This window comes from Erythrolamprus reginae, chromosome 3 (genome assembly GCF_031021105.1).
Source record: "Erythrolamprus reginae isolate rEryReg1 chromosome 3, rEryReg1.hap1, whole genome shotgun sequence".
In the NCBI taxonomy this organism is placed as follows: Eukaryota; Metazoa; Chordata; class Lepidosauria; order Squamata; family Dipsadidae; genus Erythrolamprus; species Erythrolamprus reginae.
In genome coordinates, this window is record NC_091952.1 from 5,048,530 (window position 1) to 5,066,053 (window position 17,524).

At 43.0% G+C, this 17,524-nt stretch overlaps 1 protein-coding gene across 1 annotated transcript in view; it reads left to right on the top strand.

The window, feature by feature from the left end:
* The first annotated feature begins 8,691 nt into the window (after positions 1-8,691).
* Positions 8,692-17,524, top strand: part of LOC139165563 (muscle M-line assembly protein unc-89-like) — a 33,514-nt gene continuing 24,681 nt past the window's right edge. Inside the window, exons 1-2 of the mRNA XM_070748757.1 lie at positions 8,692-8,879; positions 11,199-11,549. Of these exons, the coding sequence (XP_070604858.1) occupies positions 8,807-8,879; positions 11,199-11,549 (424 nt within the window). The 5' untranslated portion in view covers positions 8,692-8,806. The remainder of the gene's footprint in view (positions 8,880-11,198; positions 11,550-17,524) is intronic.

Here is a 17,524-nt window from a genome sequence, read left to right on the forward strand (position 1 = left end):
GTATAAGCAGGGGGTTAGACTAGAAGACCTCCAAGGTCCCTTCCTACTCTTTTATTCTATTATTCTCTTATTCTATTAGTTAGTGGTTCCTCATATAACCATGGAATACAACCTATTGTGTTTTCACCTTTCTTTAGCCACGCAGGTTCCTAAATATTAGAACGAACTTTGCTGGTACGTTTTCTGACATATAGGTTTCATTAAATGACAGAAGCCTTTTAATAAAAAGAGCTTTGGATAAAGTGAGCTGCAGCTCACGAAAGCTTAGGCCTTTTAATAAAACCTGCAATTCAAAAAAAGGTGCTACTGCAGGTAGCCCTCGACTTACAACCATCCATTTAGGGACTATTCAACAACAGAACTGAAAAAAAGTGACTTACCACCGGTCCTGGCACTTATAACCATTGCGGCTATTGTGGCCTGCCAGTGGCCAGCAGAGCTGGTAGCAGACTCGGACAATGAGGGGGCTAGGGAGGAGCATGGGCCAATCTTGGAGTCTGGGGGAAGCTCGGATGAGTGCTCTACATCTAAGGCAGAGATGGGGCCAAGGCTGTCTAACAGTTGCCAGCTACCTTCGGAGTTGGAAAGTGGGTCTGAAGAACACCTGAAGCTTGTTCCCGATGTGCACATGCGCAGAGCTGTCAGGAAAGGGAACAATTAAGGAACAGAGGTCAACTCGGGAGTAAAGACACAGGGGGATGCTGAATGGCCCCTCCCATGAGGAATAAATAGGAGCAAAAGGGGAGGGGTGTTTGCAGGAGACAATTGGTTTTAATACGGTTTTAAACTGCAGAAGAAACAATTGCTGCCAACCTGCCTTCCGTTGAGGACTTGTATACTGCATGAGTAAAAAATAAGGCTGTGAAAATAGTGACTGACCCCTAGCATCCTGGACACAATTTGTTTCAACTCCTACCCTCGAAACGTCACTACAGAGCCCTGCAGACCAAGACAACTAGACACAAGGAAAGTTTTTTCCCAAACGCCATCACTCTGCTAAACAAAAAATTCCCTCAACACTGTCAAACTTTTCACTAAGGCTGCATTACTATTATTATTAATCTTCTCATTGTTCCTATCACCCATCACCTCCCACTTATGACTGTATGACTATAACTTGTTGCTTGTATCCTTAAGTTTTTTATTAATATTGATTGTTTTCTGATTGTTTATTTGTACCTTATGACAATCATTAAGTGTTATTCCTCATGATTCTTGACAAATGTATATTTTATTTTATGTACAGTGTTCCCTCGATTTTTGCGGCTTTGAACTATACCACGGTTTTTCAAAAATATTAATGAAAAAATACTTCGCGGTTTTTCCCACCCGATGACATCATATGTCATTGCCAAACTTTCATCTGCCTTTAATAAATATTTTTAAAATAAACTTTAATAAATAAAATAATAAAATAATAAATAAATAAATAAATAAATAAATAAATAAAGGTGGTGAGTAATAATCTAAATAGTTGCTAAGGGAATGGGAAATTGTAATTTAGGGGTTTAAAGTGTTACGGGAAGACTTGGGATACTGTTCATAGCCAAAAATAGTGTATTTACTTCCGCATCTCTACTTTGCGGAAATTCAACTTGCACGGGCGGTCTCGGAACGCATCCCCCACGAAAGTCAAGGGAACACTGTACGCTGAGAGCATCTGCACCAAAGACAAATTCCTTGTGTGTCCAATCACACTTGACCAATAAAGAATTCTATTCTATTCTATTCTATTCTATTCTATTCACATCCCCCTCTCTCACATCTACCTACCTACCTACCTCTATCTATCTATCTATCTATCTATCTATCTATCTATCTATCTATCTATCTATCTCTACCTACCTACCTACTGACCTACCGACCTACCGACCTACCGACCTATCTATATCTACCTACCTACCTACCTACCTATATCTATCTACCTATCTACCTATCTACCTATCTACCTATCTACCTATCTACCTATCTACCTATCTACCTATCTACCTATCTACCTATCTACCTATCTACCTATCTACCTATCTACCTATCTACCTATCTACCTATCTACCTATCTACCTATCTACCTATCTACCTATCTACCTATCTACCTATCTACCTATCTACCTATCTACCTATCTACCTATCTTCCTATCTACCTATCTACCTATCTACCGTCTGTCTACCTACCTACCTATCTACCTACCTATCTTCTCATCTTGCTTACAAGCTATTTGGATTGCACATCACTTCTACTGCTTCACTGAATGGACACAGGGTGGAGGTGTATAGCTGAGGATCATCAGCATCCTGATGGTAACTCACCCCGTGCCTTGAGACCTTCTGGCCAGCAAGGAAAAATGGGAAAAGCAGATTCAGTCCCTTAACAACTGCCGTGTTTCACTTGTGGACTGTGGCGAGAATGGTCGTAAAATGCGGGCAAAACTCGCTTAACGGCTGTCCTGCTTAGCAATGGAAATTTTGGGCTCTCCATTGTGGTCGTACGGCAAGGACCATCCGTATTTCGAGCTCCTACACACCGTCTGCACCCCCAGTCAACAGCCAACTCACGCTCTCGTTGCTCCTTTGAAGTCGGTTCTCTGCAGATACGCTAAAAAAACCCGAGCACGATTCACCGTCTGCTTCTCCGCTGAAACCTGAAAGGATTACATAAAATAAAAAATTGCAGTCTCTGCTTGAAACTGAGCAGCGGATTCCAGCTTGTTATGGCCTGCTTTGTAGAAGTGGTGCTCGGGAGGAAACTCCAGAGAGCCAGGAAAATAAACCTGTTATGTGGGCTCAAGGCAGCTTTCTCGCAGACATTTCATTACTGGAGTAAGTAGCATCGCTGGTGCTAGAAGGGAGTGGGGTTTGCGGAGAAGAGGAGGAGGAGAGGGAGAGGAGGAGGAGGAAGGGGAGAATGGAGTGGGGGAGAAAGAGGAGGAGGAAGAGAAGGAGGAAGGGAAGGGGAGGAGGGGAGAGAGGAGGAAGAGGAGGAGGAGGAGGAAAAGGAGAGGGAGTGGAGGAGGAAGAGGAGGAGGAGGAGGAAAAGGAGAGGGAGTGGAGGAGGAAGAGGAGGAGGAGGAGAGAGAGAAAAGAAGAGAGGCGGGAGAGAGGAGGACAAAGAAGAGGAGGAAGAGAGGAAGAAAGGGGAAGGGGAGGAGGAGGGGGAGCATGAACAGAGGAAGAAGAGGAGGAGGAGGTGAAGGGCAAGAGGAGGAAAGAAAGTGAGGGAGAGGTGGAGGAAGGAGGAAGAGAGGGAGGAAGGGGAGGAGGAAAAGGAGAAAGAGGGGGAAGAGGAGGAGCAGGGGGAGAATGGAGTGGAGGAGGAAGCGAGGGAGGGGAAGGGAAGGAGGAGGGGAGAGAAGAGGAGAGAGAGGGAAATGAAGAGGAAGAAGAGGAGGAGGAAGAGAAGGAGGAAGGGGAGAAGGAAGGGGAGGAGGAAGAAGAAGAGGAAGAGGTGGAGGAGAGAGAGGGAGATGTGGAAGAAGAGGAGGAGGAGGAAAAGGAGGGGTAGGGGAGGATAAAGAGGAGGAGGAAGGGAAGGAGGAAGGGAATTAGGAGGAAAGGGAGGAAGAGGAAGAGGAAGAAGAGGAGAAGAGGAGAAGAGGAGGAAGAGAAGGAGGAGAGGGAGAATGGAGTGGAGGAGGAAAAGAGGGAGGGAGGAGAAGGGAAGGAGGAAGAGGAGGAGGAGAGAAAAGAGGAGAGAGAAGGAGAGGAGGAGGAAGAAGAGGAGGAGGAAGAGGAGGGGTAGGGGAGGACAAAGGAAGAGGAAGAGAGGGAGGAAGAGGGAAGGGGAGGAGGAGGAAAGAAAAGGAGGAAGGGGAGGAGGAAGAGGATGAGGATGAGGAGAAGGAGGAAGGGGAGGAGAAGGGGAAGAATGGAGTGGAGGGAGTGCAGGAAGAGGGAAGGGGAGGATGGAGGGAGGGGAGGATGGAAGAATAGGTGGAAGAGGAAGAGGAGGAGGAGAATTGTTCCTGCTGTTCTCTAGGTCATATTTTTTGGCAGACATTTCATTACCCAACTATGTGGCAGAATCAGTGCTGGAGGAGAGCGGGCTTTGCTCTCTGTTTATATACATGCCTCTTGCCCTGTCACTGTTGGCGAGAGGGCAAGCCACTGAGTACATAACACCAAACCCCACCTCCCTCCTTGCCCTGATGTTGTTCCCTAGTCAGGTAACAAAACTTCTCTCCTTAAGCTTCCTGCATCTCCTTGTGGGGAAAGTTTGCAAAGGCCTCCCTTCTTCTCCACACACCAGATGGCCAAGCTTCCCTTTTCTTTAATAATTTTCTTTTACAAAAAACCCCCTTTTTAAATGCTGCAGTGCAGGACGCTTGCTGCTTTGCCCCTTCTATTCTTCCGCGCGGCCGTTGTTTCCATGGATCTACAGAGGGGAACCTTGTCCTTCCGATTGGTTGGAAACGGGTAACATTCCTAGTGACACAGGATAGGAGATCCAGACCAGACGTGCGGTGGAGAAGCCCAGGAGGAGAGAGGCATCCAAGTCACGCCAATTTCTGGAGGGTGGAGGGAGAGAGAGAAAAGGCTTTGGAAGGCTTATTGCAGCCAGACCAATGAACAGATGCTGGAGACTTTGGAAAGTGGACAGGGAAGAACAATTTATCTATCTTTCTATCTGCCTGCCTGCCTGTCTGTCTGTCTGTCTGTCTATCTGTCTTCTGTCTGTCTGTCTGTCTGTCTGTCTGTCTGTCTGTCTGTCTGTCTGTCTGTCTGTCTATCTATCTATCTATCAATCTATCTATCTATCTATCTATCTATCTATCTATCTATCTATCTATCTATCATCTATCCATCCATCCATCCATCCATCCATCTATCTACCTATCTATCTATTGTTTTATTTATATATTATTTTATTCCATTCTATTTTAATTTTGTTTGTTTGTTTATTATTTTATTAGAAACATGGTCCATCTAGTTTGCCCTCATACTATTTCTTGCATTTTACCTTAGAATAGATATATGTTTATCCCAGGCATGTTTACATTCAGTTCCTTTGGATTTACCAACCATGTCTTTGCTTGTGATCTTTCCCTCAACTAACCTCAGATTGTGTCCCCTTGTTCTTGTGTTCACTTTCCTATTAAAAACACTTCCATCCTGAACCTTATTTAACCCTTTGACATGTTTAAATGTTTCAATCATGCCCCCCTTTCTCTTCTGTTCTCCAGACTCTACAGATTGAGTTCATTAAGTCTGATAGGTTTTATGCTTAAGACCTTCCACCATTCTTGTAGCCCATCTTTTAACCGGTTCAATTTTATCCATATCTTTTTGTAGGTGAGGTCTCCAGAACTGAACACAGTCTTCCAAATGGGGTCTCACCAGCACTCTATACAGTGGGATCACAATCTCCCTCTTCCTGCTTGTTATACCTCTAGCTATGCAGCCAAGCATCCTACTTGCTTTTCCTACTGCCTGACCACACTGTTCACCCATTTTGAGACTGTCAGAAATCACTACCCCTAAATCCTTCTCTTCTGAAGTTTTTGTTAACACAGAACTGCCAATACAATACTCAAATTGAGGATTCCTTTTCCCCAAGTGCATTATTTTACATTTGGAAACATTAAACTGCTTGTTATACCTCTAGCTATGCAGCCAAGCATCCTACTTGCTTTTCCTACCGCCTGACTGCACTGTTCATCCATTTTGAAACTGTCAGACAGCACTACCCCTCAATCCTTCTCTTCTGAAGTTTTTGCTAACACAGAACTGGGAATACAATACTCAGATTGAGGATTCCTTTTCCCTAAGTGCATTATGCCTTCCCAACATTCTCCGAACCCAAGCATTCAGAACACGGTTACTCATTAACTCTTCCCCTTCTGATTCTGAGGAACCTCTGGCTGGAGAGCTGGCTGAATCCATTCCCCTCTCTGTCTCTTCAGTCCCTTCCTGCTCCCTGTCTCTCCCTGTCTCTCCCTATCTCTGCTTCTGGCTCACTGTCTGATTCGTCCTGCAGCCAGACTGATCTTCTGTAAACAGATGGCTCTTCATCAAAATTAGCAGCCACAGGAGCTGGCCTGAAGCTCCAAAGTGCAAAAACCAGCCAAATGGGCAAACCAGAAGTTTGGAAAAAGGGACTTCCGGTTTGCCTGCTGTGTTGCCTTTTGCACTCTGGGGCTTTGGGAAGCTTTCCTGAACTCTCCGGATTGCGAAAAACAGCACAATGGGCAAACCGGAAGTCCCTTTTTTCCAAACTTTGGATTGGTCCGTTTGGTCATTTTTTCACCACCCCATGCTTCAGTGAAGCCTGTGCACATGCATGGGGATGGGAGGGGATAGTGCACATGTGCAGGGCAGCATGTGGGGGCAGTTGTGCATGCATGGGGATGTCAGGGAATGGAGTAGGGCACACACACACCCTTTTTGCATATGAACCAAAAAATGTTTGCCATTGCTGCTCTAAGCTGGTGACATACTTAACCCCACCCCCAGCTTTGCCTTCTCTTCTGCTACAGCTACTTCATCTCTTGCTCCATCTGCGACATTTAATTCCACAGAAGAAACAAAAGCAGAACTCTAATTTCCTCCTCCTAAATATAGACCCACCTTCCTGTTTGGAATTTACTGACCCCTCGTATCCTGGAAATAAACTGTTTCAACTCCTTCCTTCAAAATGACGGTATGGAGCACCACACACGAAGACAACTAAACAATAGAACAGTTTTTTCCCCCAAATGTCATCACTCTGCTAAACAAATAATTCCCTCAACACTGTCAAACTATTCACTAAGGCTGCATTACTATTACTATTAGTCTTGTTGTGGTTGGCTCTGGCCCATCTCCTGCCCCAAGGAATGTGGAGGTGGAGGTGGGGGAAACATCTACATGCCCCAGGCCTGTTTTGCTCCCAATAGAATCTGCCGACGAAGGCTCCTCTGACGAAGGAAGCGTGAATAGCAGGGAAGGGGGGAGTTTGGCAGACAGCCCAGGAGGAGATCAATCATCCTTATCATCCCTGGATTCTGAACAAGAACGTATGACAGATCCACGCATGCGTAGAGTGATGCACAGGAGACAACAACTGAAGGATTATTACAGGAGATAAGTGAGGCCACCTGTGGTTGGGTGGGGCTGCTGTAATTAGTGCTACAGATAAAAAGAGCAGTGTTCTGGTTTAGCCTTGTGGAAGTTTATCTGATTCATAGTTCGTCAAGATCGTGGTTTTGCTGTTTCCCTGTTCAAGACTGTGTGTGGACTTTCTGGACTTTGGAATTTGGACTCAATTTCCCAGTTACTGGGTGAGAAATTGGATTGCATTTAACCTGTGCCTTGTGTGTACCAGAAAATCCCTTTGACATTTAAAAAGGGAGTTTTTTCTGCTTTTCTGTTGATAAAGACTTTGGTTTTCCTTCTATCGTGTGGTGTGTGTCTTTCTGGACTAATTACCCTGTAATTACGGGCGGTTGGGACACGCCGGCAGAACAAGTCTTCTCATTGTTCCTATCACCCATCTCTTCCCACTTATGACTTTATGAGTGTAATTTGTTGCTTTTATCCTTACGATTTATATTAATATCATTTTTATGTTTGCTTATTTGTACCCTATGACAATCATTAAGTGTTGTACCTCATGATTCATGATAAATTATCTTTTTCTTTTATGTATGCTGAGGGCAGATGCACCAAAGAAAATTCCTTGTGTGTCCAATCACACCTGGTCAATAAATAATTCTATTCTATTCTGTTCTGTTCTTCATTCCAATATTCTATTCTATTCTGTTCTGTTCTTCATTCCAATATTCTATTCTATTCTGTTCTGTTCTGTTCTATTCTATTCTATTCTATTTTTTTTTAGGTTTATTGAAAGAAATATAAAATATTTATTAGGAAAGACTGCATTTGTATTTTTAGCAGCTGCTGCACACAGCTGGATCAGAAAGTCAGTGGTGGTTCACAAAGACACTCACATTCCTCTCAGAATTCTTTCTTTCTTTCTTTCCTCATTTATTTATTTTTCTTTCTTTCTTTCCTCATTTACCGGTATTTATCTTTCTTTCTTTCTTTCTTTCTTTCCTCATTTATTTATTTTTCTTTCTTTCTTTCCTCATTTACCGATATTTATTTATTTTTCTTTCTTTCTTTCTTTCTCTCTCTCTCTCTCTCTCTCTCTCACTCTCCCCCTTTCTTCCTACCCTCCTTCTTTCCCGCCTTCCTTCCTTCCTTCCTTCCTTCTTTTTTCTCTCTCTCTCCCTCTCCCCCTCCTCCCCTCCCAACCTCTTTCATTTTTACTTCCTCCCTCCCTCCTTTGTTTGTTTGTCTGTCTGTCTGTCTGTCTGTCTATCTATTCATCCATCCATCCATTTATTTACTTACTTACTTATTATTTTATTTTATTTTATTTTATTTTATTTTATTTTATTTTATTTATTTTATTTTATTTTATTTTATTTTATTCTATTTTATTCTATTTTATTTTATTTTATTTTATTTTATTTTATTTTATTTATTTATTTATTTTATTTATTTATTCATTCATTCATTCATTCATTCATTTATTCATTCATTCATTCATTTATTTATTTATTTATTTATTTATTTATTTGAAAAATCCTTCTCGGGGTTAATCAACCATTTATGCTGGATCTTTCTTTATATTGCACAGTATTCTTCCCCAAAATTGTAACACAACCCCAAACGCATCTGACTTCATGTGAAATCAGTTTCCGGTAGTGACTTCCCTTTTAGCAGATCTGCAGCCAGATACTACGCAGAAGCACTTGATTGTGTGGATGCCACAATTAAGGAGACCGAAGCATGACTTGTCACCTTTTGAAATAAACCAGCTCTTCCAATGGCTTCTGACATCTTCCGTTCCAGTCTGTTTCTCATTGTGCTTTCCAGCCTGTCTTCAGTGAGTACCGAAGGTGAGTGAACAGGCCAAAAGGCTTTGGGCAGATAGTGAACAAAATAATAAGGGAATAACAGAGTTGGAGGGGACCTTGGAGATCTCCTAGTCCAGCCCCCTGCTCGAGGAGGAGAATTATACCATTCCAGACAAGGAGCTGTCCAGTCTCTTCTTTAAAACTTCCAGTGTCGGAGAATTCACAACTTCTGAAGGCAGGTTTTTCCACTGGTTAATCGTTCTCAATCTCAGGAAATTTCTCCTTACTTCCAAGTTGCTTCTCTCCTTGGTTAGTTTCCACCCTTTCCTTCTCGTCTTGCTTTCTGGTGCTTCAGAAAATAGGTCAACCTTCTACTTCTTGGTGGCAGCCCCTCGAATATTGGAGCACTGCTATTCTGTCACCCCTCGCTCCTTCTTTTCACTAGATGCGACTTATCCAATTCAACGGTTCTTCATATGTTTCAGCCTCCAGCGCCTTAATCATCCTTCTTGCTTTGTTTTCTGCTCTTTTTCCAGCCTAAGTAACAGTAACTGTAGGATGTTGGACTCAATGTTTCTGCTAATTAATCGTGGCCTCTCCTAGGATTCTCCTTGGATTTGCTACTCATTGGGTTTACAATTTGTTTAAAGCTAAAAACCATAAAATCTTTGAAGGAGGAGGCAAGGATTTGGCACTGAGTCTAACCAGTCAATTCAATATTCAATATCAACTTTATTTGATTAGTCAATCGACCATATCTAAGCAAAGAAAAGGACCACATCGGTTGTCATAAAACTGTGACTGGTTAAAATACAATAAAATTGGCTACAATAGAGGGAATTTGAATAAATAATAAGTTAAAATGCAGTATAATATGCTAAAATTGAGTAGTAAAACATGAGAATATAACTTGTGCAAAGGATTATATTAAACAAATCTAAGATACTGATATAAAATACTCTTAAGTGAGTTCATCTTCTTTGCATGCCACCCAATATGTTCTATAAAACGTATTCTCATCTGAACAGCCCTGACTATAAACCTAGCGGTTCTAGAAATTACATATATATTTGAACCCTGAAGAAAATATGATAATTGTTTATTACAGTCCCAGTGTATGATTTTGTCAAGTAGAGGCTTTAAATACTGAGGTCTTATTGAGGAGTATAGTTTACAATTGAGTGTAACCAGTCAACTGGTGCCCCAGCAGCCTTGTTTCAAAGCCATTCAATGCCCCACTGATTTGGGGACCTAGGAACTGGTGCCTGTCAGTGCTTCACGGGGTTTTGAAGTTTCATTGAGTTTCTAGGAGAGAAGCCACTTTGGAATCAAGGTGGCACTTCCTAATAATGGGAACAATTAAGCAGAGGAACAGCTTGCCACCAGAGGTTGTGGGCACTCCATCACTGGAGAATGTTAAAAAGAGACTGGACAATTTTTATTTATTTATTTTTATTTTTTTATTTTGTCCAATACACAATGAGGGTTTTAGTGGGTATATATCTATATACACATAGTAAAATACCTGATGAAGGTTATAGAGGAGATACTCATAGTAAAATATATCTAAGAAATAATAGAAAAGAAGATATAGTAATAGAACATATCAATGAAAGAATAGAAGAAGAGATATAGGAATAGAAGAAAGATATAGGAGAGCAATAGGACAGGGGACAGAAGGCCCTCTCCGTGCACTTGTACTCACCCCTTACTGACATCTTAGGAATCTGGATAGATCAACCGTAGATAATCTAAGGTAAAGTGTTGGGGGTTTGGGATGACACTATGGAGTCCGGTAATGAATTCCACGCTTCGACAACTCGGTTACTGAAGTCATATTTTTTACAGTCAAGTTTGGAGCGGTTAATATTAAGTTTAAATCTGTTGTGTGCTCTTGTGTTGTTGTGGTTGAAGCTGAAGTAGTCGCCGACAGGCAGGGCGTTGCAGCATATGATCTTGTGGGCAATACTTAGATGTTGTTTAAGGCGTCTTAGTTCTAAACTTTCTAGGCCAGGATTGAAAGTCTAGTCTCGTAGGGTCTTCTGTTTCAAGTGGAGGAGTGAAGGGCTCTTCTGGTGAAGTATCTTTGGACATTTTCGAGGGTGTTAATGGCCGAGATGCGATATGGTTTCCAAACAGATGAGCTGTATTCAAGGATGGGTCTGGCAAAAGTTTTGTAAGCTCTGGTAAGTAGTGTGAGATTGCCAGAGCAGAAGCTATGTAGGATTAGGTTTACAATCACTTGTCTGGAATGGTACGGGGTCTCCTGCTACAGCAGGGGGTTGGACTAGAAGACCTTCAAGGTCCCCTCCAGCCCTAGGATTCTATGGTTTAACTACAATCTGGGTTCCTCTTTCTCAGGTATTGAGGACAAGGATCCATGGCTCTCGCAACCGCAGGCGTCTGTTTTGGTCACAATAGGGGACGTTCTCCACCTGGAGTGTGAAGTGCATAACACCCTCCAACCTGGTGCTGTGAAATGGCTCTTGTCAAAAATACAATGGTTGAAGCTCATCTACACAACTGATGAGACTGATGAACGAGATGAAAGAATAACAAGGAGTTCTCCAGGTTCCGACACGGATTTCTCCATCTCCATCCGCAATGTTACTCCAGAAGACGCGGGGATTTATTACTGTGTGAAGGAGACGAAAAGGTCGTGGGGATTTTCGATTTGGCTTGAAGGATTTGGGACTTGGGTACGTGTAAAAGGTGAGTGTGAACAAGCTTGTCCTGCTTTCTGCTACTTTGTAAAATAGGTCGATCTGCCTCTTCTTGGTGGGAGCCCTTCAAATATTGTGGCATTTCTATCCTGTCACCCCTCATCCTTCTTTCCACTAGACTACATCAATAAATGGTCAAAGCAATGGAAACTGCAGTTTAATGTTTCTAAATGTAAAATAATGCACTTGGGGAAAAGGAATCCTCATTCTGAGTATTGTATTGGCAGTTCTGTGTTAGCAAAAACTTCAGAAGAGAAGGATTTAGGGGTAGTGGTTTCTGACAGTCTCAAAATGGGTGAGCAGTGCAGTCAGGCAGTAGGGAAAGCAAGTAGGATGCTTGGCTGCATAGCTAGAGGTATAACAAGCAGGAAGATGGAGATTATGATCCCGCTATATAAAGTGCTGGTGAGACCACATTTGGAGTACTGTGTTCAGTTCTGGAGACCTCACCTATAAAAAGATATTGACAAAATTGAACGGGTCCAAAGACGGGCTACAAGAATGGTGGAAGGTCTTAATCATAAAACGTATCAGGAAAGACTTAATGAACTCAATCTGTATAGTCTGGAGGACAGAAGGAAAAGGGGGGACAGGATCGAAACATTTAAATATGTTAAAGGGTTAAATAAGGTCTAGGAGGGAAGTGTTTTTAATAGGAAAGTGAACACAAGAACAAGGGGACACAATCTGAAGTTAGTTGGGGGAAAGATCAAAAACAACATGAGAAAATATTATTTTACTGAAAGAGTAGTAGATCCTTGGAACAAACTTCCAGCAGACGTAGATAAATCCACAGTAACTGAATTGAAATATGCCTGGGATAAACATATATCCATCCTAAGATAAAATACAGAAAATAGTATAAGGGCAGACTAGATGGACCAGGAGGTCTTTTTCTGCCGTCACTCTTCTATGTTTCTATGTTTCTAGAGCAGACATACCCATTTTTCCCTCCATCCCCTTAATCATCCTTCTTTTTTTCATGCTCTTTTTCCAGCCTCAATAACAGTAGCTGTAAGATGTTGGAATCAAAGTCTCTGCTAATTAAACGTGGCCTCTCCTAGGGTGCTTCTTGGATGTGCTACTCATTGGGTTTCCAATCCGTTTAAAGATAAGAACCCCATGGACAGCTACTGCAGAAGCCAGAATGGGACTTTTTGTTGGGCTTTGTTGGGTATTTCGGCTAATATTAATGTTACTAATATTAGCAGAGTTCAGCTGGCTTAAGTTGCAGTGGATTCATCATGGCAAGATAACAATTGTATGGCTTAGAATCCCCTTTGTTAGTAATGAATGACCACTCCTTCATAAAGATGAAATAAACTGCAATCTTTACTTACAATTTTGTTGATTCATGCATTTACATAATGCAAGGCATAAATGCTTATATTCTTGTACATATTAATTATTTCTGCATGCTTCCATGTGTGAGGATGTCTTCGGATTGATCTCACACATGTGTCCTCAGCCAGGGCTGCCAATAGGCCAGTATTACTGGTACTGGCGTCAGGAGCCCGGCCAAATTGAAAAATGGGGGGGGGGGGGCGGTTTTGGCCTGCCACCGTGTGCCGGCCCCCTGGAGCCTGCAGTAGTCATTGGGCCCAGCACCATTCCCTGCTGTAAGCTGTGCACGCCTGCACCAGCGCACCCCAAAATGCCCCCCAAGCACCCTTTTCCAAGGGCGCGCATGGAGCCGCAGCCGCCCCCCGCCCCCCCGCGCCTCTAGCCCCCTCGCGCCCCTGGCTACTCGCCACTGCTCCCTGCCCGCCTGCCCGCCTGATCCACCTCTCTTTCTCCTTCGCTTCCCACCTTCGCTGAGAGCGCTTTTGTCCCGAGCTCTCAGCAAGGGGGCTGCAGGAGAGGCGGGGCAGGCATTCTCACAGCGTGGTCCAGCAAAGGTAATTTTCAATGTCGGGTACATGGGCCGGCGCGCGCTCCCCCATCCCCCTGCCAGCCCACCTGGAACATTCAAAGTAAGAAAAACCTTCGCCGGCTGGCAGGGGGATGGAGAGAGCGCGGGCCTGACATTGAAAATCACTTTCGCCAGCCTCCAGAGAATGAGAGAGAGTGAGAGCGACAGAGCAAGATAGAGAGAAAGTGAGAGAGAGAGAGAGAGAGAGAGAGAAAGAGGGGAGAGAGAAAGAGATAGCAAGAGAGAAACGAGAGAGAGAAAGAGTGAGAGAAAGAAAACAAGAGAGAAAGAGTGAGAGAGAGAAAGCAAGAGAGAGAGAAAGAAAACAAGAGAGGGAAAGTGAGAAAAAGAGAGAGAGAGCAAAAGGGGGAGAGATAGAGAAAGAGAAATAAATAAATAAAGAGATGAGAGAGGAAGGAAGAGAGTGAGAGAGAGGAAGAAAGCAAGATAGAGAAAGAGAGAGAAAGAAAGAAAGGAAAAGAAAGAGAGAGAGAGATGAGAGAAGAAGGAAGAGAGTGCGAAAGAGGAAGAAAGCAAGATAGAGAAAGAGAGAGAAAGAAAGAAAAAGAAAGAAAGAGAGAGATGAGAGAGGAAGGAAGAGAGTGAGAGAGAGGAAGAAAGAAAGATAGCAAAAGAGAGAGAAAGAAAGAAAGAAATAGATGAGAGAGGAAGGAAGAGAGTGAGGGAGAGGAAGAAAGCAAGAGAGAGAGAGAAAGAAAGAAAGAGAGAGAGAGAGAGATGAGAGAGGAAGGAAGAGAGTGAGAGAGAGGAAGAAAGAGAGAGAGAGGAGTGGAAGGAAGAGATAGAGAGAAATGATAGAAAAAAGGGGAGAAAAAAAGAGAAATGAGAAAATGATTGAGGCAGAGAATGACAGGAAAGAGAGAGAAGCAGAGAGAGAAGTGACTCTTGATTTAAAGCATATGGTAAAAGCACTTAAATAATAACCCTCACCTGTTTTTATTAATAGTTTTGCTGGTTGTTTTAGTTTTAATGGTAATGGATTTTGGTTTTTTTAATTATTAATTTCTTTTAATAAAAAAGAAGGGATTTATTTACTTACTTACTTACTTACTTACTTACTTACTTACTTACTTACTTACTTACTTACTTACTTACTTACTTACTTATTTATATGCCGCCAAGTCCCAAGTTTTTCCTTATTTCCAGATTGCATTTCCTCTTGGTGAGGTTCCACCCATTGCTTCTTGTACTACCTTCAGGTGGCATGGAGAATAAATAGATGCCATCTGCTCTGTGGCAGCCCTTTAAGGATTGGGAAACTACTATTATATTCCCCCTCAGTTTTCTATTTGTTGAGCTAAACATACTTGTTCTCTTAGCCCTTGGTCATAGGATTTAGCCTCTAGGCCAGGGGTGTCAAACTCAATTTCATTGAGGGCCACATCAGGGCTGTGTTTGACCTCAGAGGGCCGGGGGAGGGCTTGCACAGGGTGTGTGGCCATGGTGATGGGCATGGCACAGGATTTGGGGGGCAGTAGCTTTAAAATGGCAGGGGGGGGGCAGACACTTAGGCTGTATGGGGCCCCAAAATTTCTGATGGCGGCCCTGTCCTCAGCCATGGAGCACACAGGCAGATAGAAGGAGGTGGAAGAAGGCTCAACAAGGCCAAAAAGGGAAAAAAGGGAGGAACCATCTACTCTGCTGTGTTTATGTAGTCAGCAGAATACATCCCTCTTTTTGTCATCAAAAGGTGACACTCTACTCAGTTAATTTGCGACCTGACCATAGAGATGTGCCCACAAGACATGTCCTAGAGTGGGAAACCCAACACTTTTAGCCTCCTCCAGGGACGGGGGTGGAAATGGCGCTTCCAATTTTGACAGCTTGATTCAATGCTCCCGCTCCCCACCCCCCACGCATGTGTACGTAAACCCTCACACTGCCCCCAGCCCCCATCCATGATGCCCCTTGACCCTCTGCTTCCCCCACCTTTTTGAAGGTCCTTCACAGGCCAAAAACACCTTCCCAGAGCGTTGGTGCAAGCCAAAAACATCTGGAGCTGAACTAGGCCAATCGCTCACATGCCAGCAGATATGGCTCCGCATGCCATATGTTCACCATCATGGTTATAGGGTCTCCTGCTTGAGCAGGGGGTTGGATTGGAAGACCCCCCAAGACCCCATGGTGCAGGGGTTAGAGGGCAGTACTCCAAGCTACTTCAGCTAACTGCTAGATGTAAGTTCAGTAGTTAAAATCTCACCAGGGTCACGGTGGACTCAGCCTTCCATCCTTCCTTCATGGGTCAAATGAGGACCCAGAGTATTGGGGGCAAGAGGCTGATTCACATACAACCTGGGAGAAACCCCTCTCAGCAGTAGCGACGGCGAAAGAGACCTCGGAGTCTTGGTGGATAATCAACTAAACATGAGCCAACAATGTGCAGCAGCAGCCAAAAAAGCCAATACAATCCTAAGCTGCATCAACAGGGGAATACACTCCAAGACCAGGGAAGTCTTAATACCACTCTACTATGCCCTGGTCAGACCACCCATGGAGTACTGTGCTCAGTTCTGGTCATCACACTTCAAAAGAGACATTGAAACTCTGGAGAAGGTGCAGAAAAGAGCAACCAAAATGATCAGGGGTCTAGAAACCAAGACTTACGAAGAGAGACTGTGGGAACTGGGCATGGATAGCCTAGAGAAAAGGAGGGCCAGAGTGGACATGGTAGCAGTCTACAGGTACATGAGGGGTTGCCACAGAGAGGAGGGGATCACTTTATTCTCTAGGGCACCGGAGGGCTAGACGAGGAACAACAGCTGGAAGCTGACCAAGGAGAGATTCAACCTGGAAATAAGGAAGAACTTCCTGACGGTCAGAACGATCAACCAGTGGAACAACCTTCCAGCGGACGTTGTGAACTCCAATACTCTGGACATTTTAAAGAGGAAATTGGACTGCCATTTGGCTGGGATGCTATAGGGTTCCTGCTTAGGCAGGGGGTTGGACTTGATGACCCTCATGGTCCCTTCCAACTCTAACGAATAAACGAATAAACGAATAAACGAATAAACGAATAAACGAATAAACGAATAAACGAATAAACGAATAAACGAATAAACGAATAAACGAATAAACGAATAAACGAATAAACGAATAAACGAATAAACGAATAAACGAATAAACGAATAAACGAATAAACGAATAAACGAATAAACGAATAAATGAATAAACGAATAAACGAATAAACGAATAAACGAATAAACGAATAAACGAATAAACGAATAAACGAATAAACGAATAAACGAACAAACGAACAAACAAACAAATAAATTCTACTTAGAGAGGGCTCTAAAGCACCCTGCTGTTCTGTTCGGGTCTGTGAGACCCGAAATCAACGTTTGAGACCCTGTAAAAAATTTTCCCTGCATATCTGAAACTTGAAATTTCATGACTTTTCATCATTTCAGGGGTTCTCTCTATGAGAATTTTTTTGGGGGGGTGGGAGGTTTCTTTCTTGCTGAAAAAAAAAAACTCCCTAATGTTATGTTCCCGGGTCACCCTGACCCGGACCGAAAACTCTTCATTTGCAGTGCTTATGTTTGGTCTTTTTGAAAGCTTTTTTCACTTGGAAAGTAGTCTGAACATTTCTTCACACAATGGAATGAAAATTGAACTGAAAAAATTAATCCTTATTGGTTTATTTTGCCCATAAATGTGCCTCCCCCCCGTTTTTGTGAAAGTTTTTTCAATTTATGGACAGTTTTGCTTGCAAAATGCAGTCTATTTTACTGGAGTTGGTGTGGGAATGGTACCTTGAACATTTCTGAATATAAGAAAAATATAAAGGAACTGAAAAAAATGATTCTTACTGTTTTTTTAACATCAGAAATAAGGCCTCCCCCCCCCCTCGGCTGCTTGAAACCATTTTCACTTCTTATTTTTTTATGCTCCAAATCCGAAATATTCTTTAAAATCTTAGGCATTCATTTACTCAATTTAACAATGCTGATCATAAAATTTTTTTTTTGGGGTGGTGGCTAATTGTTTTCTGGGCAAAAAAAAATCATAACTTTGAATCTGTTTCTGTT